This window comes from Engraulis encrasicolus, chromosome 1 (assembly GCF_034702125.1).
Source record: "Engraulis encrasicolus isolate BLACKSEA-1 chromosome 1, IST_EnEncr_1.0, whole genome shotgun sequence".
Classification (NCBI taxonomy): Eukaryota; Metazoa; Chordata; class Actinopteri; order Clupeiformes; family Engraulidae; genus Engraulis; species Engraulis encrasicolus.
In genome coordinates this window covers 53446572-53472313 of record NC_085857.1, presented here as the reverse complement: position 1 = coordinate 53472313, position 25742 = coordinate 53446572, and the positions used below count along the sequence as shown (strand labels likewise).

At 40.9% G+C, this 25742-nt stretch overlaps 1 protein-coding gene across 1 annotated transcript in view; it reads right to left on the bottom strand.

Annotated features, from left to right (window-relative positions):
• Nucleotides 1-250: 250 nt before the first annotated feature.
• Nucleotides 251-25742, bottom strand: part of LOC134458340 (zinc finger protein 850-like) — a 42779-nt gene continuing 17287 nt past the window's right edge. The window contains exons 6-19 of the mRNA XM_063210600.1: nucleotides 20570-20674; nucleotides 19671-20046; nucleotides 18234-18493; nucleotides 17886-17988; nucleotides 15812-16128; nucleotides 15165-15569; nucleotides 13884-14181; nucleotides 10000-10319; nucleotides 9472-9762; nucleotides 8803-9072; nucleotides 5311-5487; nucleotides 1508-1678; nucleotides 630-757; nucleotides 251-319 (exon numbers count right to left, since the gene is read on the bottom strand). Coding sequence (XP_063066670.1) covers nucleotides 251-319; nucleotides 630-757; nucleotides 1508-1678; nucleotides 5311-5487; nucleotides 8803-9072; nucleotides 9472-9762; nucleotides 10000-10319; nucleotides 13884-14181; nucleotides 15165-15569; nucleotides 15812-16128; nucleotides 17886-17988; nucleotides 18234-18493; nucleotides 19671-20046; nucleotides 20570-20674 — 3290 coding nt within the window. The remainder of the gene's footprint in view (nucleotides 320-629; nucleotides 758-1507; nucleotides 1679-5310; nucleotides 5488-8802; nucleotides 9073-9471; nucleotides 9763-9999; nucleotides 10320-13883; nucleotides 14182-15164; nucleotides 15570-15811; nucleotides 16129-17885; nucleotides 17989-18233; nucleotides 18494-19670; nucleotides 20047-20569; nucleotides 20675-25742) is intronic.

Here is a 25742-nt window from a genome sequence, read left to right as displayed (position 1 = left end):
GCATAATGATTGTGGTATCTTAGCACGACGACAGGACAGCACAATTTTGTGCGCTCTCTCTCTCTCGTGCTGTCGCAATGTGAATGAACGATGCCTTGCCGACAGATAGGCAGTTTGGAGTCGCTATCAAATAACTCTCGTAGAAGTCCCGACAGCGTGTCACCTGATGAATGGCCAGCTCTGCACGCGGCTGAAACGGACCATTATTATCCGCGCACCCGTCTGCGTTTATGTGATCAGTGGCTGATGTTTAATATATCCTCAAGCCATCTCGTTTTTTCCCCGTGATTGTGACCCTTTCGTCCGTTTCAAAACTCCCCTGGTTGAGATCACAAACTTGCGAGCACACGTGAACTCGGATAGTTTAGCGAAGTCGAACATTATTCTGAAACGTCGGGCTGCCTGTCAGCGAGAGGAAGGGGGAGAATGACGCATTAACACGTTTTATTGTGTGATGGGCCAGTAGGCTACTGCAGAATGACTATTCATTTTATGCAGATTAAACCGGGTGTTTAGCATTGCCAATTCATTTTGTTTTACTGATGTCTGGTCGCACCGGTGCGCCTAAAAATATTTTTAAGGCGCACTATGGAAAAAAATGGGCGCATGTGCGACCAAATTGGTCGCACTCTGGAGCCCTGACCCATAGTGTCCAGTGAAGTGCTTCTTCTTCCATCCTCTTCAGGGTCCTCTGAAGTGCACAATTCATCTTCCTCCTCCTCCTCCTCCTCCTCTAATGTTACAGAGATCTCCGCTGCTGAAGAAAACAGATCCAGTCAAGTCAGCTACTTGAGCAGAACTCAGACTAACCTGAAAAGTTGAATGTAGTCGTGCAGGATACAATTTAAAAGACATTTCACCCCTTTCTTGTTAGTAGCACACATTTCAACTACTCATCACTTCTATTTGACTTGGTTGGATCCCACTACTCGTAAGACAAGTGCCATCTAGAAAGACTTGGAAGACAAGAACCATCTATCGCATTTGTGCATCACGACTGCATGCTAACATGTTCTCCAAAACGCCCTGTGGCAGATTAGGTTTAGAGGTGGTTTTGTTCTGGCATGGGCAATTTTGCCATTTCCCATGCTTGGTTTGATTTACTGGGCTGCCCATTGCCTTTTTTCATGAAAGTTTACTAAATAATAAAATAATATTTTGTAGTATGTCCCAAGTACAGTCATTTTTGCAGCTAAAAATGGCTATTTCTGGAAATTCAAAATGGCGGACCATGGAGAAGATCCCCCTTTTCATGTATGAAAAGTGCAATTTTTCCAGTCATAATGAATACTTAGAATTTGATGGTGATGGTAAGTATTCATGAAAAAGGTAACATTAGTGAATGGGTAGCATGAATTCTGGAAATAAACAACTAAAAATCTTACAGTGTACCTTTAACATGCAAAGCGGCATGCACAAGTGTGAAATAATTACCTTTGCATGATGCCAACCTGCAGGATTTGGGGAATTGGTAATGATATCTGGGCATGTGTGTAAGATCTCTTACCAGTTTTGTCTTCATCTTTCTTTTTCTTGTCAGTTGTTCCTTCCTGGCCTAGCGTTGAAAGGCAGTCGACCAGTCGCACTGATAACCTCTTCAGTTGGAACTGAGACACCAGATCTGGACGAGAATCGTTTATGCTCTCCCCAGTGGGAATGAGCAGGGGGTGTGTGAAATCTTTTGAAAGATCAGAGAGAGAGAGACTTTATTAATCCCCAAGGGGAAATTGAGTGCCACCTGGTCATACACACAACACATAACAGGAAGACAGGACAAATACATAATAAGTAAGAGCTAATAAATAAATAAAAACAGTCCATCATAAAAACACACAAAGAATCTCAACAACATTATAAAAACATTAAAAATTCAATCAGCAGCTGTTGTTAAAAAGTCTGATAGCTGCAGGAATAAAAGATCTTCTGAACCTTTCGGTGGAGCATCTAGGTAGGAGGAGCCTTTGGCTTCTGCCACTTTTCGTGATCAAGCTGAACAATGGGTGGTCGTCCATGCTCAGTACGCTTTTCATTTTCCTCATTGTCCTCTCCTCTAAAATCTGCTCCACCGAATTAAAACATACACCTGTGATGGACCCCGCTTTCCTAATGAGCTTATTCAGCCTGTTCCTGTCCTCAAGTGACATCCCTCCACCCCAGCACACAACAGCATAAAATAAAACACTTGCCACAATCCCATGATAAAATGTGTTTAAAATAGGCCTCCCCAAGTCAAAAGACCTCAATTTCCTTAAAAAGAAAAGTCTTGACTGGGCCTTCTTAAAAATCTGCTGTTTTCCCTAGAGTCCAGTTTGTTATCTAGGCCAGTGTTTCTCAACAGGGGTGCCGGGGCACCCTGGGGTGCCGCGGGCCCCCCTCAGGGGTGCCACGGATACGTGACTGATAAATAAATTATGTAATATGATACACATTTGTCTAAATTGATAAGTTAATGCTAGTCAGTGGAATCTTTCATCTGCCATTTACACACAATAAAGTAAATATAGGTCGCCCCAGTCAGCTGCAACTTTGAACGTAGGTCGTGTGACGTCTCCAAATGTGTTACTTTTCTAAGCTTTTGTGGTATCGGATGCGATGCCATGTTACGGCTTGTTGGTTTGGGGTGACTTTAAATTTTTCATGATTTGAAAGGGTGCCTCGCCTTAAAAAAGGTTGAGAAACACTGATCTAGGTGGACGCCAAGGTATTTGTAGGAGGGAACAGCTTCTACTGGATGACCTTTAATTAAAATAGGAACTGGCGCATTTCTACGTTTTCTAAAATCAATGATCAGTTCCTTTGTCTTCTCAACATTTAAAATCAGATGGGCATCTGCGCACCAGCTAACAAAATGATTTACCTCATCCAAGAAGTGCACTCAACACCCTCTAATATCTACACTGGATGCTTAACTAAATCTCAAAAATAAATGAATATAAAAAAGCACTCTCACACACACAGATTGCTTTTCCCCAGTACAGGGAGAGTATTGAAGGGCAGAACAACATGCAACACGACCCATGTAGTTTATATACTGAAATGTCTATGTAATATTTTTTTATGTGGGTAAAACTAATAGTAGGGTTGGAAAGGGGGATCCATGCACCTTTTATGGCACCTGATTTTTTTGTATCTTGTCTAGTGTCTACTTTCAGAATTTGACAGGTACTACTACCAAGCTAAAATAATGTCCCATGATACAATGATACAGAATAGGACATTTTGTTGATGTAAACTCCATACAGAGACAAATTAAGACATTTTCCAATATGGTATTGACCCGGGAAATGAAATCAAGTTGTTTTTGACAACACTGAAACAGCATATTTGGTCATAAACAGCAATAAAATGGCCTAAAATATGTAGACACTCAATTATCTCTTCATTCTTTCAAGTTTTATTGTGGGTTTTTTCACCACCTGCTCTTCCTTTATCATTTGCAATGTAACTGTGACTATTACAAACCCCAACTCCATAGAAGTTGGGACACAAGGTAAATTGTGAATAATAACAAAATACTGCCATTTTCAAAATGTTTCAAAACAGCGCAAAGAAACATATCAGCCATCGAAACTGACCAAAATTATTGTTTTGGGGGATATTCATGAATATGTAAAAACAACATGTCTCAAAAGAGTTGAGGGACGGGGACAATAAAAGACAGAAAATGTCGAGGAAGACTAAAAACAAAACAAAAGACAACACTTAACAGTTAAATACATTAACCGATGAGATTGTTTTATATATAAAAAAACAGAGTTAATTCCTATCTTGGACATGATTTCACCAGCTTAAATGGTGGGTGTATTCCTTGTAATGTTTTGCAATGTTTTCCTTTCTGTAGTGCTTACAGTGTGACAGGTCTTGACCAAAAGCCCTCCATTTTATCACCTGCTGGTCCTTAAGATGGAGCCAAACTGTTAAAACATAGTAGAGAATGCAATTTGTCCTTACTATGTGGCAGTAATCGAAGATCTCCCTTCAAAATATAATGCGTGAGTGGCTTTTCATGCTGTTTAAAACCCATTTATACCACTCAGCACTGTGTTTAACTCTACAGCTGAGTGACAACATATTAACCAATGCACTACTGCACCCACATGCCATCATGGAGGCTGACTTTTGAAGTTAGCACTAACACAAGTTGGATGGTTCATTTTCACTGTGCACAGGATGTGTAATACTCTATTATTGTCAAAAAATAAGCAAAGGACAGTTTCCCATGTCTTCTGGGTCTATTTCAAGTGAGCTCGGGTGCATAGAAGAATGTTACGCCCCTGTATCATTTGCACGCATGAAGCATTCTTATTATGGTCCATTTTCAATAGCGGCAATTCCTGGAGTGCTAGAGTGAGACTACAGCCAATATATATTTCATGATGTTATGAACCTATACAATGATTTTAATGACAAACATATGTCTTATATACACTCAATCGTGGTAAATCAAAGGGAATTCAAAAATGTATGTAATGACTATGGTAATTATTCCCTCTGCATCTTTAATTCTGAGTGACTCAGCCTCTCTGTGATGATCTTATACCTGGACACCTATATTGTCCCTCAGCACAATTCATTTTGAAATGTTCTTCTTTGTTGTTTTATCTTATTTGGATGTTTACTAAATTTCTTCATTCCTTGGGTCAATATTGTATGGGAAAATGGGTTAGCTTTTCTCTGTTTGTGGTTTACTTCAAAAGTCAACCCACATTTTATAATTTTTATAATGTACGTATAATACGTTTAAATGTTGTCAAATGTAAAATCAACAACTTAATTTCATTCTTGAGGTCAATTATGTGTTAATTTGTCTCTGTATATAGTCTACTTCAAAAGTTCTGACTCATTCTGTATCATTGTTTCAATCTGTGTCGGATTCCAGTCAGGCACATTAAAGGGTCAAAAATGGAGACTGTGGGTCATTACTTCAGCTTATACCATACCAGTTATAATAGTCACATTTACACTTTATGCTGTTAAACTGTTGTCAAAAGTAGGATTTGTTTCTGTGAATGGTCAGGTGTCGTTGAACATAGTCTGGTCTTGAGAACGCTTTCCCACACTGGCTACAGTGGCAGGGCTTATGTCCCATGTGCACCACTTGGTGGGCTCTGAGATTTCCAGCCTGTGAAATACTCTTCCCACACTGTCCACATTCATGCGGCTTCTCTCCAGTGTGAATACACTGGTGTTGTTTGCAATGTATTGACTGTGAGAAACTCTTCCCACATTATTGGCAATTGTATGGTCTCTCTCCTGTGAGAATGCGCTGGTGCTTTCAGAGATATGCTGACTTTGGAAAACTTCTCTTACACTCTTGTCGGCAGTGGTAGGGCCTCTCTCCTGTGTGAATGGACTGGTGTAGTTCCAGACTTCTCCTGGCCTTGAAGCTGTCACCACAAACAGAACAGCTGTGTTTCTTTAATGGATCCTTCACTGCATCTGGGATAGTCACGAATTTGGTGATGGCAGATGAAAGCAGTTCCATTTCTGGCCCCCAAAATAGAAGAAAAAAGAAACACAGAAAAGACAGACACGTTACCATACACCGTATACTGGTCAAGGATATTTATTTGTCCACTATACCTTGGCCAAATTGATTATTGAATCGCGGTGTATTGTTACAGCCCTAATCCACATACCACTTGCTGTTATCTATCTCAGTCTGGTGTATCTCTTTGCCATGGTCTTGGAATGCCCTCCAGCTTAGTACTGGCCAGTTACATGGCTAACACAGCACCTGCAGTAAGAGGCTACAGTCTCCTTACGATGTAACTGGCTAATTCATGTTTCGTAGAGTGTAATTGGTTGCATCTGCAGTGAGAGGCTACACAGCAGTTTAAAATGGCAACCGTTGGTTGCACCATCTTAGCGGATGGCACGCGTTCATCTTTTTGTAAACGGTTTCATGAGATGTCAACGGTCAAAATAAAAATAAAGCATGTTCTATGGCCCTAACTTTATTTCCAGTAGACTTTCACAAACAATACACTGCATGCCAACAATAGATAAACAAGAATGGTATTTCATGTTAGACTGACACACGAAGCATTCACATATTTTTCACACACATTCACATATTATGCTTTCACAGTAATAATTGCTTTGACATTTCTATTATGCAAATCCTCCACAGGCAGCTTTTAAGGCATTTAAAACTACAGGATGCATCATTTAATACATTTTTGGCAGGGACTAAGTATAATTTGCTAACATGGGTCTAGTGACTGTGCACCTAAAAACACAGCTGCACATGCAGTGCATGATGTTTGCCGTAGTTGCGTTGTTGGGCTTCCATCTGCCTACACAATTTCATCAAGCATAAGCAACAAGTGAATATTACATGAAACCATCTACAGTCTGACCAGGCAAAATCCAATGTGCAAAACGCTTAGAAATGGTGAATTTCTGCAATTAAATCAACGCTCCACCTTTCAGAAAACAAGCACATTGTATGCCTTCCCTTGAGTTAGTTGACTGGGTTTTAATTCATTGAGTCTGCCTGTGCAAATTCTACCTCCAAGCAAGCATTTAGTGAGAGTAATGTGATCCCTATCTGATTCTTTGGATTTGGATTGCCCACTAATAAAGACATGATCAGCATATAGAGCTCGAAAGTCCCGCCCCTTAGTTCCGCGTTTCACGGGACCTAAGCTGACCATCTAACAACATGGTAGAGAGTAAATATCTTCTGATCTCAGTCATGATATGCACTGGGCTACAAATATGCTGTTTAAGAGGCTAGATAAAGATTATTCATGCAGAAGTATCAATGTTTTGTTCCGAGGCCGTCGGCATGAAAAATGTGAAGAAACACAGCTTTCTAAAAAGTTTGGGGGTTCGTACGAAAAATTAAGCAAAAATATCAGAAACAACATACAGTCCCAGGAAAAAGTTTGTACACCCTTTGACATTTCTTACATTTCTGTCAAAATTGGTCATAAAACATAGTCTGATCTTTCCAGAAATCACAAGAAGGATCAACCAGAGTCTGCTTTAACTAATTCAACCCAAACATTTACAAGTTTTCATATTTTCATTGGCCATAAGATGTAAACATTCACAGGACAGCAAGGCATAAGTAAGTACACCCTTGCATTCAATAGGTTTTAACCTTAAGTTAGTCGCAATAACCTCAACCAGATGTTTCCTGTAGTTGCAGATCAGATTAACAAAACAATCTGGATGTATCTTGTCTCCCTCTTCTTTAGAAAACTGCCCTTCTTCAGCAAGGTTTCTGGGATATCTTTAGTGAATAGCTTTCTTGACTTCATGCCATATCATCTGAAATGTTTTTGTCAGAGCTTTGACTGGGCTATTCCAGAATGTGTATTTCATTCTTATGAAGCAATTCAAATGTCAATTGCCTCTAAAATATGGGTAGTTGTCCCATTTCAGCACCCATCCTCTTGTGTGCCTCAACTGTGTGACAGACTACCTCACATTCTTTCTGTAAAATATCTCAATAAACTTCTGAGTTCATTGTTCCACTGATAATAGCTAACTGACAAGGGCCTGAGGCACCGAGGTAGCCGCATATAATGATGCTGCCGCCACCATACTGAAAAGTGGAGATGATGTTTTGGTGAAGGTGTGGTTCTCCAGTTCTCCTCCAAACATGATACTATGTGTTCCCCTGAAAAATTCAACTTTAGTTTCAACGTTGGTCTACTGAATATTTAGCAGTAATTTTATGAAGCATATAAATGCTTTTTCGCAAACCTCAAAGTTGCAGCAATATTTTTTTGGACAGAAACCCCAATAATTTTAGATTGGCAGAATGAACCCCATTTTTAGCTTTTCTTGGTTACATCTCCACATCTGAGTATGGTGGCGGGAGCATCATTATATGCGGCTACCTTGCTGCCTCAGGCCCTTGAAAGTTTGCTACTATCAGTGGAGCAATGAACTCAAGTTTATTGTGATATTTTACAGAAAAAATGTGAGGAAGTCTGTCACACAGTTGAAGCACACAAGAGGATGGGTGCTGAAAAGTGACAACAACCCATACTTAAGAAGCAAATCTACATTAGAATGGCTTCATAACAATGAAGTACACATTCTGGAATAGCCCAGACAAAGCCCTGACTAAAAACAATTGAGATTATATGGCATGAAGTCAATAAAGCTATGCACTCCAGACATCCCAGAAACCTTGATGACGAGAGGCAGTTCTCTAAAGAAGAGGGAGACAAGATACATCCAGATTGCTTTGTTAATCTGATCTGCAACTACAGGACAAGTCTGGTTGAGGATATTGCAACTAACTGAGGGCTAAAACCTATTTAATGCAAGGGTGTACTTACTTATGCCTTGCTCTCCTGTGAATGTTATAGCCTTATGGCCAATAAAAATATGAAAACATGTAATTGTTTGTGTGGAATTAGTTAAAGCAGACTCTGATTGTTCCTTCTTGAGATTTCCGGGAAGATCAGACCATGTTTTATGATCTATTTTGACTGAAAAGTAAGAAATTTCAAAGGGTGTACAAACTTTTTCTTGGGACTGTATATGGAGCTCGTGGCACAACTCGAAGGGGATCGAAATATCATTTTAATACCGCCATTGGATTACATGCTACGATTTTCGGCTAAAAACGCCGTTGAGGTCCCATTAAATAGGGGGAAGTGACGTCACTTTCGAGCTCTATTATATCAATGGTAGGGGTATTCATCCAATAAGAGGCAATATCAAAAAAGGAAGCAATAGGTATTTGACCCCTCTAGTGGACATGTACTTGGTGGCAAAGCCCTTGTTTTCAGACATTTCAGACATTTCTTTTAGCCAAGTTAATTTTAAACTTACCAGTAGGATTCATTTGACCAACATCCAAGTCTTGTAGAGTTATGATCTTCACAGGTGTGGCCCAGTAGGAGAGCTTTGTTGCATCACCACGTTGTAGAACACTAGACCCTCCATCGGCATGCTCCACAACACTAGGCTCTCCTTGTCCTTCCCCATGTTGTAGAACACTAGGCTGTCCTTCACCATGTTCCAGAACACTAGGCTCTCCTTCACCATGTTCCAGAACACTAGGATATCCTTCTCCTTCTTCTTTTACCTCCTGTTTCAACTCTACAAGCCAAATATGTATGGAACATGTTGTAAAGGGTGCAGCAATTGATAAGTTAACTCACAAAAGCAAACAGTTCACATCATGTTTTGCCTAATTTTCACTTCACAAATATTAGCAGCATGTTCAAAACAATGTACCAACAATACAATACAATTCATGAAAAACTCTCAAAATAATATCTCTTGGGCTATCATTTGGGGCTGCACCCTTCCACGAGTGGGGCCTTGATGCAATTTCGTTATGTGCAGTGAGCACTGTGTGCTGAGGAGTGCTGTGTCACAAGGACAATGGTGGGCTTTCCCAGGCGGACTTTCACTTCATTCATTTCCTGTCACCATCTTCGACAGTCCCAAATAATATAATATAAATAATAAAATAAATACAATTCTGAAACTTACCCATAGGGGTCTCATCTGCATTTCCATGCTGTGTGATACAAGACTCCTGTTCGCTTTTAATGTCCACACTTGTTTCTTCTCCTCCTAGATGAGATCGCTGGTCGATGTCTACAATAGTTGGACTTGGAAAGTCCTTTCCATCCCAAGTCATAATGTTATGATCGCTCTGGTGGTGGTCCTTCAAACGATTGTCCACGCCTAGACTTGACTCAGTGACACAGGACTCCCTTTCACTTTTAATGTCACAAGTTTCCCTTTTAATGTCACATGTTTCTTCTCGCTGTTCAACGCCTAAATAAAAAAAAACACAGAATGCATGCTCAACAGTGACTATACTGGACCAGACAAGATAACAATTGAGAAATAATGAATGTCCACAACACTGTTCTATGAGCTCAAATATTCAAATGGCAAGACGTTTCAGACGCTCAGTCCTTCATCAAGTGCAACCAGTGCCATTAAATATTTGGGAAAACAGAACAGTGTTGCGGATATTATTTCTTTAAATGCCTAAAATATTCCACTCACTTTTAATGTCTGGAGTTGAATACGTTTCTTCTCCTGGATAAGATCGCTGGTCGACGGTCTGATGTGGAAAGTCCTCTTCATCACAAGGTGCACGTTGATGATTTCTTTGGTGCTCCTCCACGTGACTGGGTTCATCACCGGCCAGACTGTGGTGTTTTATCAGTAGGTGGTTGTCATGATGATAATTGTCGTGATGGTGGTTGTCATGGTGATGCTTTAGAGCACATTGATCAGATTTCTCCCGTGTGTGTGTTCGCTGATGTAGCTTGAAGTAGTACAACAGTGTAAACACCTTCCCACAGGTGGCGCACTTGAGTAACCTTCAAAACCAACACAACAGAAAATAATAGAAGAAAATAGAATAGAATAGAATATAATATCATTGCATAGAATAGAATAGCATGCCTTTTAGAAAAAAAGAACAGAATACACTCATCTGCCACTGTATTTGCACACCTTTCCAACTGCTCACTGACGCAAATTTCGAATCAGCCAATCACATGGTGGCAACTCAATGTATTTGGGCATGCAGACATGGTCAAGACAATGTGATGAAGTTCAAACTGAACATCAGTCTGGAGAAGAAAAGTGATTTAACAAACGTTTTTGTACCAGGTCTGAATATTTCAGAAAATCCTCATCTACTGGGATACTCCATAACTGGGATACTGGGATAACCATCTTTAAGGTTTACAGAGAATGGTTCGGGAAAAGTGAAAACATCCATTGAGTGGCGGTTCTGTGAATGTTGTTGATGCCATAGGTCTGAGGAGAGTGGCCACACTGGTTCAATCTGATTCAAAGGCAACAGTAACTCAAATAAACATGGTTACAACCGAGGTCTGCATAAGAGCATCTCTGAACACACAATCACATCAAACCTTGGGCAGATGGGAAGACCACAACAGGTACCACTCCTGTCTAGCCTAGAAATCTAGACGCCCCTAGAGGCCGCATATTGAATTTGCTCCTGGGGGCAGTCTAGCGGACCTGGAAGGCTTAAAATCGAAAAGCGAAAGCGAAAGCGAAAATCGACCCAAGGTGGACCGGCCATTGCAACCAATCAAATCGTGAGGAGCGAGATCGGGGGCCGGGCTACCTAGTGACGACACAACTTGGCTTTCAGAACATACACGCCCCTTTAGGCATACGTAACATAAACCGCTTCGTCAGAGATTCTAGGACTATCATCCAGTATCTCTGGCTTCATCTCAGTTTTCAGGGAAACAAAACGCTATCTTTAGACAAAGTAACCCGCACTTACAGTGGGCTACCTTCGGATGGGAAGAAGCTAGGAACATACAATTTTCACTTATGGAAAACGGGGGTTCTCAGCCTTTAAACAAGACCTATAGTGTGTTTAGGTGTAACTCAAAATTGTATGTGGCTCTTAGAAGAAATTTACTTTTGAATGGGTTTCAATGGCTCCAATCCCAGATGAACCACCAGCAGCGGTAGATCAAAGAGATTTCGAAGATGTGACGTCAAATGAAACCCAGGAATTGAAACATGTCAGGTTAACAATAAAAAATGTACATGTCTCAAACAAAATGAAATCTTAAAGATTACTTTCACTGAAAAACAGTTTTACTCGCTCGTTTTGAAATACGGAGGGTCACCTTTAGACATAGTACACATGCTACACTTGCAAGTGGTGCATTTCCCATTCACTGAAGCAATACAGAGTAAGAGGCGAATCTGGAAGAGTCACGGATATGCATGAGAAGGACCAGAAAATCCTGTTGTTTGACCACTAGCCACTTACAAGGACGGCTTGATACAAAGCCACCAGCACGTATGTTTAAACAAAACCAACGCATTAAGCCAGGGGTGGGGAAGCTTTTTTTGTTTGAAGGGTCACTTCAAATTCATCCGAGGGCCGTAGAAGTCCTCCGAGGGCCGTACTATGAACACAAACCAGGATTCCCCCTGCACTTTGGACCTATATCGAAGGCAGCCACCTTTAAAACAGACTCCACCTTCTGTAGGTTCACTGAATATAACTTAATTGTATTGAAAATGTCTTTTCTAAGGTTCCTTTACAAAATATGTAATATTTCATGTGAAATGGCAGCAAATGGCCCTTGAGATATAATGTAGGTTCCCCACTTCTGCATTGAGCATTCAATAATAATGCTGAACACAACTACATTAAATAAATCACAAGGAAAGTAGGAAAGAATTGACATAACATTATATATCTGTAAATGAATGTTATACATCTATTAAAAATGAATGTTACAGTGCCCTCCATAATTATTGGCACCCCTGGTTGAGATGTGTTAAAAGCCTTAAAATAAATTCAGTGTTTATTGCAGAAGAATACTGTCACACTGAAAATTGTAGAAAAATGTAGCCTTCAACTCGAATGAATTGTAAGAAAATAAAAAAATCCCTGACTAAAAAATAATTATTTTTCATTAAATCACCTGTTCCACAATTATTGGCACCCTTAACAATTCCCAGGAAATAAATATAATTGAAGCATTTCTGTCATTTCTACAGTAGTTTACAAAGTTTACCAGAGTATGTAGGAACATTTAATTAGTAATTCATCACTTCCTGTTTCCCTGGGGTATAAATATGACGTGACACCGAGGCCATTTCTCTTATCCACTCTTAAACATGGGAAAGACAAAGGAACACAGCATACAAGTGAGGCAGATGTGCGTCGACCTTCACAGGTCAGGCAGAGGCTACAAGAAGATTGCCACTCAACTGCAGCTGCCCATATCCACTGTGAGAGGAATAATTAAGAAGTTCAAAACAACTGGAACAGTGGTAAACAAGCCTGGACGAGGACCCAAGTTTATTTTGCCACCACGCACAGTGAGGAGGATGGTAAGAGAAATCAAAAGATCTCCAAAGCTCACTGTTACAGAATTACAACAAATGGTAGCATCCTGGGGTCACAAAGTGTCCAAATCAACCATCAGGCGCTGTCTACACGCCAACAAGCTGTTTGGGAGGCATGCACGGAGAAAACCTTTCCTCACTCACAATCATAAACGCAAGCGTCTGGAGTTCGCCAAGCGGTATTGGGGCTTCAACTGGGACCGTGTGCTTTGGTCAGATGAGACCAAGATTGAGCTTTTTGGCAACAAACACTCTAAGTGGGTCTGGCGTACCACGAAAGATGCGCATGCTGAAAAGCACCTCATACCCACTGTGAAGTATGGGGGTGGGTCAGTGATGCTGTGGGGCTGTTTCGCTTGCAAAGGCCCTGGGAACCTTGTTAGGGTGCATGGCATCATGAATGCTTTGAAATACCAGGACATTTTAAATCAAAATCTGTTGCCCTCTGCCCAAAAGCTGAAGCTGGGTCGTCACTGGGTCTTTCAGCAAGACAATGACCCTAAACATATGGCAAAATCTACACAGAAATGGTTCACCAGACACAAAATCAAGCTCCTCCCATGGCCATCTCAGTCCCCTGACCTCAACCCCATTGAGAACCTGTGGGGTGAGCTGAAGAGGAGAGTACAGAGGAGAGGACCCAGGTCTCTGGATGATTTAGAGAGATTCTGCAAAGAGGAATGGCTGAAGATCCCTCTTTCTGTCTTTTCCCATCTTGTGAAACATTATAGGAGAAGATTAGGTGCTGTTTTGTTGGCAAAAGGGGGTTGTACAAAATATTAACACCAGGGGTGCTAATAATTGTGACACACATTATTTGATGTCAAATAATTATTTCTTTATGTGGGATTTTTTCCCCACGGAATAAATGCACTTGTATTGAAGGTTGGATTTTTCTCTTTTTTTCCATTAAGGTCCCATATTATTTAGAAAAAAAATAAAATAATTGGAAGCTAAAAAACACATCTCAACCAGGGGTGCCAATAATTATGGAGGGCACTGTATATACATCTATTAAACAAGTTAACCTTTTTGGTTTTATCTTCTGATGAACAGCCATGTGGTGCTTCTTGACATCTCTCACTCTGGAAAAGCACTTTCCACAAGTGGGGCAGCGCTGTGTCTTTCCGGTGTGGATTTGCTGATGGTCCTTGAGATTGTGCTTTCTTTTGAAGACCTTCCCACAGACGTAACACTGGTGGTACGCCGCCTCGCCACTGTGCGATCGCAGGTGAACATCAAGACGGTCTCTTTGTTTGAACGACTTTTCAGATGTGACGGACTGATGTGGCGGGCTGACGCTGACAGAAGCTCCCTGGTGCTCATCTAAGAAGCAACATACAAAGACGACAGGAAATGACTGACTGAAGAAAACGGGACGACGACGAAACGTAAACTATCCACTTGAAGATGCTCCAGTGACTTTCTTAATCTGCTCTTACTGGTCATTTCCTGTGATGCACCAGATTGTGTGAAGTGCAGGAGCAAGGAGGATATACTTCTCTTCTATAACACAGAATTTTGAGTAGGGTTTGATTTTCAACTATAGTATACTTCTATAATCTACACAACCTATTCATTATTACCTAGGCCAAGGAGGTTATGTCCGAGTTTGTTGTGCAATTGTTTGTTCGCTCACTGCTGAGTTTGCTGCGTTCACACACTGCTGTCAGCCCGGCTTACCACTAGGGGCCGCCAAGGAGGTTATGTGCTCGTCAGAGTTTGTTGGCATTCGTGATGCACGTCTGTTTCTGTCCACCAGAGGGCGGAGGTGCACTCCCTGAGCACTTTACTATTTTGACTATTACCAGGCTCTCCTTCGCCTTCTCCTTTTACCTCCTGTTTCAACACTTCAAACCAAATATGTATGGAACATGTTATTAAGGGTGCAGCAATTGATAAGTTAACTCACAAAAGCAAACAGTTCACATCATGTTCAATACATATTTTTCATTTATGCCTATTTTTCACAATAATTTCACTTCACTATAGCAGCATGTTCAAAACAATGTACCAACAATACAATTCAGGAAGATCTCTCAAAATAATGAAACATTCCGTGCTGTGTGTCTGCTGTTTTTTTGTCTGTGTTGACTGTTCTCCCTTGGGTTGTCATTTGGGGCTGCACCCTTCAGAGAGTGGGGCATTAATGCTATTTCATTATGTGCAGTGTGCTGTGGAGTGCTGTGTCACAAGGAAAATGGTGGGCTTTCCCAGGCGGACTTTCACTTCATTCATTTCCTGTCATATTTTACTATCCCAAATATTTTAAATATAAATATTAAAATGAATACAATTTTGAAACTTACCCATAGGGGTCTCGTCTGCATTTCCATGCTGTGTGATACCAGACTCCTGTTCGCTTTTAATGTCCACAATTGTTTCTTCTCCTCCTAGAGAAGATCGCTGGTCGATGTCTACAATAGTTGGACTTGGAAAGTCCTTTCCATCCCAAGTCATAATGTTATGATCGCTCTGGTGGTGGGCCTTCAAACCATTGTCCACGCCTAGACTTGACTCATTGACACAGGACTCCCTTTCACATTTGAAGTCAGATGTTTCACATTTAATGTCACATGTTTCTTCTTGCTGTGCAACACCCAGAGTAGACTCAGTAATACAAGACTCCCCTTCACTTTTGAAGTCAGATGTTTCACTTCTGATGTCAAATGTTTCACTTTTAATGGCAAATGTTTCTTCTCGCTGTTCAACACCTACATTAAAAAAAATAATAAACAAAATAAAATGCACGCATATTAGTCTCCCTAATGGCCCTGACAAGATGACTTAAAAGAACCAATAAAAGTCTGCAACAGTATTCTATGCTCCCCAATATTTAATGGCACAGCATTTCAGATGTCCCTCATCAAGTGCAACCAGTGCCATTAAATATTTGGGGAAACAGAACAGTGTTGCAGACAATTATTTCTTTAAATGCATAAAACAATCCACTCACTTTCAATGTCTGGAGTGGAACACGTTTCTTCTCGAGATCGCTGCTCGACGCTCACAGCAGGTTGATGTGAAAAGTCCTCTTCATCACAAGGTGCATGTTGATGATTTCTTTGGTGCTCTTCGTTACTGGTTTCATCACCGGCCACACTGTGGAGATTTGTCACTTGGTGGTCGTCATGGTGATGGCTGTCATGGTGATAGCTGTCATGGTGATGCTTTAGAGATGCACAAGATTTCTCTGTTGTGTGTGCAAGTAGGTGTAACAGGAAGGAGTGCGCCTCCACAAACACCTCCTCACAGGTGGGACAGCGGAGTGACCTTTAGAACGGAAAAAAGAATCTATCTAATAATTCAAGAAATGTCTGTCTGGATCTCCGCTATGTACTCCAACTTATCTCAAACTTAAGTCAAACTTGGAAGGTCACTTGGTAGTGGTATGGCAGGTTGCAGCACAAAGTTTCACGCCGCTTGAAAATTAAAAAAATGAAGATATTAGTGAAAAAATTTAAAATCCTTTATTTTAATGGATGAAGACTGATTGTAGTCGAAACGCGTAGGCGTTATCCATTAAAATAAAGGATTTTCAACTTTTTTTCCACTAAGATCAGTGTGGCTTGGATCATTCAGCCTACCACTTTCAACAAGGATCCTTCTGTTTGGACCTTCACATTTTGGAGATAGTCACAAGCCAAGTTACTGAAGTTATCGTGTCCTTTCTGAGGAGCACCTGATTCTTTTACAAACAATTGACCGAACGCAGCCCTCTCCTTTTCCTCTTTTTTAATGAAGATATTAGTTAGCCACACAGACTTCTGTTATACTATAGAAGTCAGTGGTTAGCCGTTTTGTCGCCATGGAATCATCAGCAGACCCAACATTCTAGAATTTAATTGTTGAGGTCCACCACTGACAGCTGACAGCACAAGCAGCGCGACAGACATTTCATTTTCAACACTAAAGTGTAACAGACACAAACCAGCTACACACACCTCACATAGGCTGTCGCATTTAACAGAAATAAGAAATGTTCTATCTGCTCCACGCACAACTCCCACACCACTCCGCGCTGCCGGATGATCTGCAAATTGGAACGTGTGAGTGTGAGAGTGAACAAATTAATTTGCTTTTGCTGTTCTGCTCAATAACCTTCACCTGCAAAAGCCAACATTAATTTTTCAAGTCAGCTGCGTCTCAAACCTACAAACACGTGCCACACAAGAACTCCATGTGTTCAAAACTGATGTCATTCGTTAATCTCTAAACCACCTCTCTCCCTCTCCCTCCATTCGCGAACAGTCTACTTGCCAGTTTCAAATTTCCGAATGTTTGACTAAGCTATTTGAGTTCAAATGAACTAAACGTGGTGCATCTTTCCAACAAGGGGAGTTTTAAAACGAGAGGGTCACAATCAGAAAGCAATAGCCAACAGAGAGAGACAGACATGGAAATATGTGGAAATACAAATAGGCCTACGAATTCACCTCGGATTCCATTGAAACATATTTGTGCCTATTGGTTACCTAATGTGCCTAATGGTTATTTGTGCCTAATAGGTCTATAAGAAAAAAAATCTATCTAGGCCTTATATCCATATATCTGGTAGAAAATTATAGATTACATGAAGAAATTATGCCTTCATATCTTTTGGGGAAGCACATTAGGACAGCGCAGGGGAAGCCCCCAACATATCCCAGTTTTTGTACATAGACCCAAGTTACAAAACCTGGGCAAATAGGCCCAACAGGCTCTGCACTAGTAGAATAGAATAGAATAGAATAGAATAGAATAGAATAGGAAGCCTTTTAGAAACAAATGAACAGAATGCGGATAATGAATAGAATACAATAGAACAAGAATACAATGCCTCTTCGAATGATTGAATAGAATAGAATAGAATAGAATGCCTTGGATCATCACTATTCACATGTAGGATGTTTGCTACCTTTAGGTACAGTACAAGAATGTGGAACATTTCCAAAAAAAAGGATACAACTCAGGAAATGGGCTTAAAGTGTTAGTAGGTTTTTAACTGCAATAGGAAAGGGTTAAAGCCGTCACATACAAGAACATCTGACCTGTCGTGCGTTTCTTCTCGCTGTTTAACGTCTACAGTAGACTCAATGACACAGGACTCCCTTTCCCTTTTAATGTCAGATGTTTCTTCTCGGTGTTCAGCGCCTAAAGTTAAAACAAACAAAAAAATGCAGAATGCACGCACATCAGTGACACTGTACTGGACCAAAGGAGATGACAAATGAGAAATGTCGGTAACACTGTTCTATGCTCCCAAATATTTAAATGGCAAGGCGTTTCAGACGCTCAGTCCTTCACCAAGTGCAATCAGTGGCAATAAACATTTGGAAGGACAGAACAGTGCTGCGGATATTAATAATTTCTTTCACTGCCGAAAATAACTCACTCACTTGCAATGTCTGGAGTTGAACAGGTTTCCTCTGCAGCATGAGATTGCTGGTTGACTATTCCGCCCTCCGGAGCTGGAGCCTCACGAAGTAGCTTCATTTCTTCAGGGTGGCATCTCCATCGATGGCCGATCAAAGAGTCCTGCTCTTGAAAGCCTTCCCCGCATGTCCAACACTTGTAAGCTTTGCGATGGACCTTCTGATGCCTTTGGATGTCCTTTTTCCTTTCAAAAGACATCCCACAGGTATCGCACTCATAGGACCTAGAGCAGAGCAGAGCACAGTACAGAGACGGAACAATAAATGGACATTAACGTGTCTCAACGGGGGCTGTACAGCCCCCCAGTTACGGGGGGTTACGAAAGAGGCTGCTGAGCGTGTGCTGTATATATATATATATAAAGCCTATTATTTAAAATGGCTGTGGTACTCCTGCATGAATCATGAAATCGTGAATTATGTGAATTAAGTACATATCATTATCTCCTGTGAAGATTACGCAGCATTTTGAACACAAACATTGCACAAAAAAACTGTAACGCTGTTTGAAAATGCAGTTTTGTCACGAGGGTAAAGCTGTATTAATTGAGTAAAATCTATGAAAAAAACAATCCACTCACAGTTTAACTAGTCTGGGGTGGGTTTCTCAAAAGCGTAGTTGTTTACCAGTTAGCAACCTGAGTAGTTGCTAATGGGAAATTGCATTGCAAACGTAGTTAACAACTGTGGCTTGGAGAAATGCACCCCAGAGCCATTCACAGGTTTGAATGCTTCTCTGGATTGACATTTGTGACAGCTCGAAGTTGTGACAGCTCTAAGATCGATTTGTGATGAATCTGTGGACCGTTGGTTCAAGACAGGTTCACTTAGAGACGTGCAAAAGCAACACAAGGACAGAAACTCTACAGCCTTATGGCAGCGTCAAGAACGGAAAGCTTTGTAATATTGTCCAAAATTTGTTAAATAAATGTATATTTGGAACACAGCAATGTTATGCCGTGTACAGACCAAGAGCGAACGGAGCGAATGAAGCGACAGAAGTCATTATTTCTCTATGGAGGGAACGCGACCTGCGCTACCAAAGCGAATTCGCCAGGAGCGAAGCTTCTTGCGCTACCAGAGCGAATTTTGACGATTAAACTAAATCTAATCGCAGGCGAATTCGCTCTGACGCTGTTCGGCGAAAACCAATCAGAACGTTCATATCACCGAATGTCCCAAGCTGTCAAGCCAGAGCCGTTATGTGATTAGCTGAATCAAACATGTCAATGCTGCGTCTTGAGCGAATACAGCGAATTCAAGGCGAAACTTCTTCTGCTACCCACGCTACCAGGCAGCATAGTTCGCTCTTGGTCTGGACACGGCATTAATGAAATGGCAAGGTCTTTAAGATTCGATTTCACATAATGACATAAAATGAATGTTACAAAACAAGTGAACCTTTTTGGTCTTGTCCTCTGATGAACAGCCATGTGGCTCTTGACTTCTCTCGCTCTGGGGAAGCCTTTTCCACAAGTGTGGCAGTAGTGTCTTTCTTCAGTGTGGATTTTCTGATGGTCGACGAGACCAGACCTCCACGTATACCGCTTCCCGCACACGTCACAGCCGTGGGGCTTGTCTCCACTGTGTACCCGCTGGTGACGGTTCACACTTCGTTTTGTTTTGAACGCCTTCCCACATACGCCACACTGGTACGCCGCCTCTCCACTGTGCGATCGCAAGTGAACATCAAGACGGTCTCTTTGTTTGAACGCCTTTCCGAATGTGGCCGACTGATGTGGTGCGCTGACACCGACAGAAGGTCCCTGGTGCTCATCTGAGATAAAGCAACATACAAAGAAAAGAGCAAGTAGCTTTGGGTGAGTACACTTTGGGTGTCTACATTTTTCTAAACAGAAGGACAAACGCCTGTCAAGAGGTACTTCAGGTGGATATGGCAACATCAGTGCTGTGCATCAGTGATTTTTCATTCAAATACAGTGGTTTACTTGGAAGCGACTGGACTTCTTCTTGGGTCGTGAAAATACATTTAGATCCTCAATTTCAACTTGGATAGTCAAAGAGCACATATGTAACAAGAAACAACCTCATTTTCAAGGGCTATTTTATCTTAACTATTTCTCTTGAGAGATGAGGGGTAAATTGAGTAAACACATTCTAGCGCAAGATGAGGGGGGGTCCTCATTTTTAAATGTAACTTACTTCATGCTTTCATGTGCTTCTGAGCCTGAGATATTTAGGTTGTAATAGGCACAGGGCACCTTTTCCCAAAAGAGCTTTGGCTTTCAGCAGGTGTTTTCTGCGGGTACCTTAGGCTTGCGTGGGTTAATGAAACTTACCTAATGTGATCTCAATTCTGTCCTCATAAAAATGCTCCTCCCCTTCAATGTCAAGACTTGAAACCAATTCGTCTTTAAATGACGCTGTGTTGTTTGTGTTCTTATCTAATAACAGAGCACAGAGACAGAAAAAAAACATTAATATCATACAGTTGTGCTCCTAAAAGTAACAGTGCCTTCACAAATATTAGTTTAAGATGCTCAGCTATGTTGAATTTGCAATAATTTGTTAGTTTGTACGGAACATCGTTGAGTTTCCAAAGACAGATTTCAACACTGCACTCAGGTTTTTTTTGAAGATGACATTTCTCCACTTTTCATGAAATACTATGAAATTTAATTACTTTTCCCATTTTTTGCTTTGAAATAGATTGTGCAGTTCATGAACACAACTGTACATTAACTTATTTATTTTGAACTATTTTGGCTAGCTTTTGTACCTGTAATACACAAGACAGTGGAGAGAAGGCAGGATATGGGGCCGAGAGAGGGACTGAGGAGGACTGGGAAATGGGATCAGGAGCCTCATGTACTAAGAACTGTGTGGAATTCCTACTCAAAAAGTGTGGATGTGAAACTATTGAAAGTTACTTACGGACAAAAAATCTGGATGCATCAATAAGTGTGTAACCAGGTTTTGCCGTGAAATCTTGTGCACATGCACGAGCACATGCGAGCTCAAGTCTTTGCCTTGCCTCCTCCCTTAAATATTCCATATGAATATTCTAATTACTGTGAACAGGCTCTTTGGTGTGCATTCATTGGTTGAAAGAATGGGAAAGGGGGGAACACGGAAAATACATTTCATGATACGAGGTGAATGCAAGGTGTTGTTTCGAAGGTGGCCTATTTAAAAGGAAAAATGCGGCACACAACAACAACAATTACTTTGGCGCATATAAAGTCTGGCATTTGGTAATATGAAATGTGAGGAATGCAGAAAAAACTGTCAATTTATCCCCTTGACTGTAAAGCGACCCGGTGGCGACCCAAATGACTTTGAACTTCAACTTGATCTTCATTCCGCAATTGTTTATAATCCAGGTGGTGAAATAAACCCAGGAACATTATATATCAGTTTGCTAGATCTTAGTAATACAGTTTCGTTTTCAGTATTTGAAGAACCTTTCCCTCAAGAATTTTCCCTCAAGAATTGTGCTGTTTTTGCCTACATTTCCATATATTTCATATGATCAATGGTATTCCACATGATTCCCACACCCAGCTGATTACATGGGCACCACTGGAGTGGCTCTGTGACATTCCTGCCCAGAAAGACAAGCCTTAGAAGAGAAGTAGGCAGGTCCTGTATTATGCAGCTTTGTGTTGGCTCATTTGCTTTGAATGACTGCAGCTCCCTCAAAGCAAGAGCCAGAAACTCCATTCTGGATGACTGGATGATAGTCTAGAGTCCAGGTTTTCAAATTAGTCATATAGTTCTTCTGTGTTACACCCAGGGACAGAGGAATCTCAAATCTGCTCAAGAATGCCCCTTTCTTCCCATGTGTTTACTGTACATAGTGTACAGTACCGTACAGTACAGTACAGTACAGTACAGTACAGTAACATCTCTGTAATACTACCCAAAAGGCAGATGACTGTAGAACACCTCAAGGGGTAAGCTTTCATTTAAGACCATCATGAGGATTCTAGCTCAAAATGTTCTTGAACAGTGAGACCTTATTTGTGGGGTGCATTTTGACTAATCAAAAGGTCTACAATAAAACACATGGCAAAACGCATGTGCATATCCACACATAATTGTCTTGGGAAAGGTCATATATAGCCCTTTGACAAACAGCTTCTGTAGACGTGTGAGTAAGTATCAAATTTGTTTCCAAGGCAAAATGTATCAGCTAAACTGCTGAAATGTAGTAATTTCCAAGAGTTTCTAAAACCGCCTGACAGAAAAAAAGATGTTCAAACCCCTTGGCAGTCCTTGGTAAGTCCTTGGCAGTACATCACAACATTTTCCTGTCACTTCCTGTGGATTCTAAAAAGGGTAAAAAGGGCCGCCAAGGGGAAAATTGTACCGATGGGAAAAGTCCTCCCACTGCGCCCCTGCGCCCAAGGTCTGAATAATTTGTAGGCATACTCAGTTACTGTTAATTGATGGACTGATTTTACAGTAACTTTAGTTAAAAGGGAAATAAAAGTTGCGTTCTAGAAGACGCATCATAAATGTCATAGTCCTGAAAATATCCAATGTTTAATAGCTGCCATGTCAATTGGCCTACTTGAAATAATGCTGCTGATGAGCATCCAATTTTGTTGTAATTCCAGGATAGTTTTATGAGTCTGTTTCATTTTAACTCAACAATAATATGATTGAAGTGGGTTTCTTTTTTTATTACTATCACGCGCCTCAACATTCAAATCCACGTTTGACTGGCTGCGTTTATTGCTACATTTCTCGTCTTCCATGGCCGTGTACAGTGCATGTAGTTGTGCTGCATGCCTCTGTGTGCCGCCAAATGATGAAATGCACCAGAAATGTGCTTACAGCTACTTCCACTGCAGCTCTGAAATTCACATGGAGATCCACAGTTTTCCACATCTACTCAGGTTTAGTACATCTGGACCTGTCCATTTGTCCATAAGTGAGCTTCGTACATGAGGCTCCTGGTGGGATCTTACAACCTTATGTACTAGGGATGGGAATCTTCATCATCAAAGCGATACGATGCCCATCTCGATACACATGGCAACGATACGATACATTCATGATTCATGAAATTACCAGTGATAAGATATAACACGATTCTCCTGCCTAATGTGATGCAATTATAAAGCCATGCAATGCAGTGCGATTCGGTACAATGCGATGCAGAACAGATTAAAATATTAAATTGATATTAAAGGCTGTGCACAAGGCTGCCGTTAGGCATAAGCAGAGTAAACAGAGCGCTTTTAGAGCCTCAACCACTTTGCCCCGAAAATTGTGGCCTCCTAAATTGAGACTGACTAAGAAATATCATGAAAAAATATTTAATTACATTTCAAAACCATTTGTTAGTTATCAAAAGGGCCATCATTTTTCAGGCATACTGTAATTGTGAATACAGGAATTAGCATTATTATTAGTAGTAGCAGTAGTATTTACTTATGAAGGGCCTCCTGACCAGCTATGCCTAGGCCCCCAAAACCTTAGCAGCGGCCCTGGCTGTGCATATTACTTTTGAAATAGCCTATACTGGAAAACATACAGAAAGCAGTGAGAACTCATTTTGGCTTGGGCACATTGCTATGAGCAGAGAAAATGAAAAAAATATATACCTGAATACCATGGCAACAGTAGGCTATATCTCTTTTTAAAATAAAAATGGGAAAACCACAGAGCTTCTGCTCATGTTGGAATATTGACCTGGACATGTAATAACTACATTAAGGCCTACAGGTACGCTCTGAACAACTTATCAACTACAATTGATTCAAATTAGAACAATTTAGTAGATGTTGGAAATGGGGTTAATATCAGAAAGGGGGAAAACGTGCGTACTGGATTGAAGTGTTGGAGTAGTGTACTTTTCAACTGGACTTTTTAAACTGCATGGACAATCTGCACCAGCTGCAAATCAGACCGTGTGTGTCCAGCACGAGAGCGAAATATAACAGGCTTCTAAGCAATGATGCCAACTTAGCGACTTCACTTCTTTTTTACTGCACGAACAATGGACACGAATGCACAGCCTCTGTAACGTTTTCCAACACGGTCGTGTTTTATTTTAAATCTTGTGCGCTAACTACAGTATGCTTATACTGCTGTCATTCGGAAATGGCAACGTGTTGGCAGACAACTTTCTCTTGTTGTTTGTGCCGCGCGGTAGCCTAGAGCTACCCTACATATCAACTAGTGAAGGGAGTACTCTCTCCACACGTCTCCCAGACTCGCAGAAAATGGTCGCTAGAAACTTTCATTGAAAAAGTCACCGGATGACCAGAAAACTCGCTGCTCTACATTGCTGGTTACCAGCCACTCTGACTCAAAGGAAAATGTTTGCTTGGTCACGCCTCCTCGCACGAGAGGAAAGGTGGTCTGAATCAGAGCAAGGTGATGTGCTTTGCGCACGAGAACAAATCCTGAAATTGACCGTTTCTAAAAAGTTTTAAGAAATATTATCCGGTTTGTACCGATGCCGACAGTCAAGATACGATGCATCTTGATTTTACTTGCATTTCATATCGATGCAGACGTTTGCAAATCGATACCGTACAGGTCGTATCGATTTTCCGATACGGATCGGTGAATCTTCCCTTCCCTATTATGTAACATAGGCTTAAAGGTGCACTGTGCAATATTTTTTAGCAGTTTCTTTTCAAAATTAATGCTGCGGATTCAGAAAACTTTTTAATGAATACTTACCACCAGCATCAAATTCTACGTATTCATTATGACAGGGAAAATAGCATTTTCCAGACATGAACAGGAGGGTGTTCTCTTTGTACGCCATTTTGAATTTCTAGAAAAATGCATTTTAAGCCGCAACACTTAGGCTACTTTACTTTGGTCTTACTGATATATTAGTATATAACTTAGTAAATAAATATTCATGAAAAGATCACATTTGGGTGGGGCCAGGCCAAAATCAGGGAGTTTCTCATGTAAATCAATCCTAAGTGTATTCTCCCGTCCACTTACGCACTTTTCCCTTTACGCACATCAAATGGCTGTAGTAAGGTGAAGCACCACTATGAGGTAAAATGTTATATTGCATTTGATGCTCGCTTTTTTGAACATGTTACACGGTATGCTTTGTTGATGTTCCTTACCGTCAGCGTGAGTCCAAATCGAAATTCATTAACAGTTCCACATAAACATCCTACATTAACTGTGACAAATATGACCAGCTGCCCAGAGCATGTTCTCATATCGGTGAACTTACAAACAAAAGCAAGTAATTAATTAATCAGTATGAGGATCATCATGTTGTGCCCCCGGAAGGTAACCAAAACCGCTGTTTCAGTCACCCAAAGTATGCCTATTCAAAAACAACCTTCAAGTAAAGGGTTTTTATTGCAACTCCTCCACTTTTGTGATTTATTGGAACTTTTCGAACTGATGCCCGACAAAGCCACAACCTACTGAGGTAGGCTACAGGTTGTCCTATCTGTTTTTGTAAGGCACAAAATATTTCCTGAATCTCATTACAGCTAAACGTAAAAAGGTAGGCCT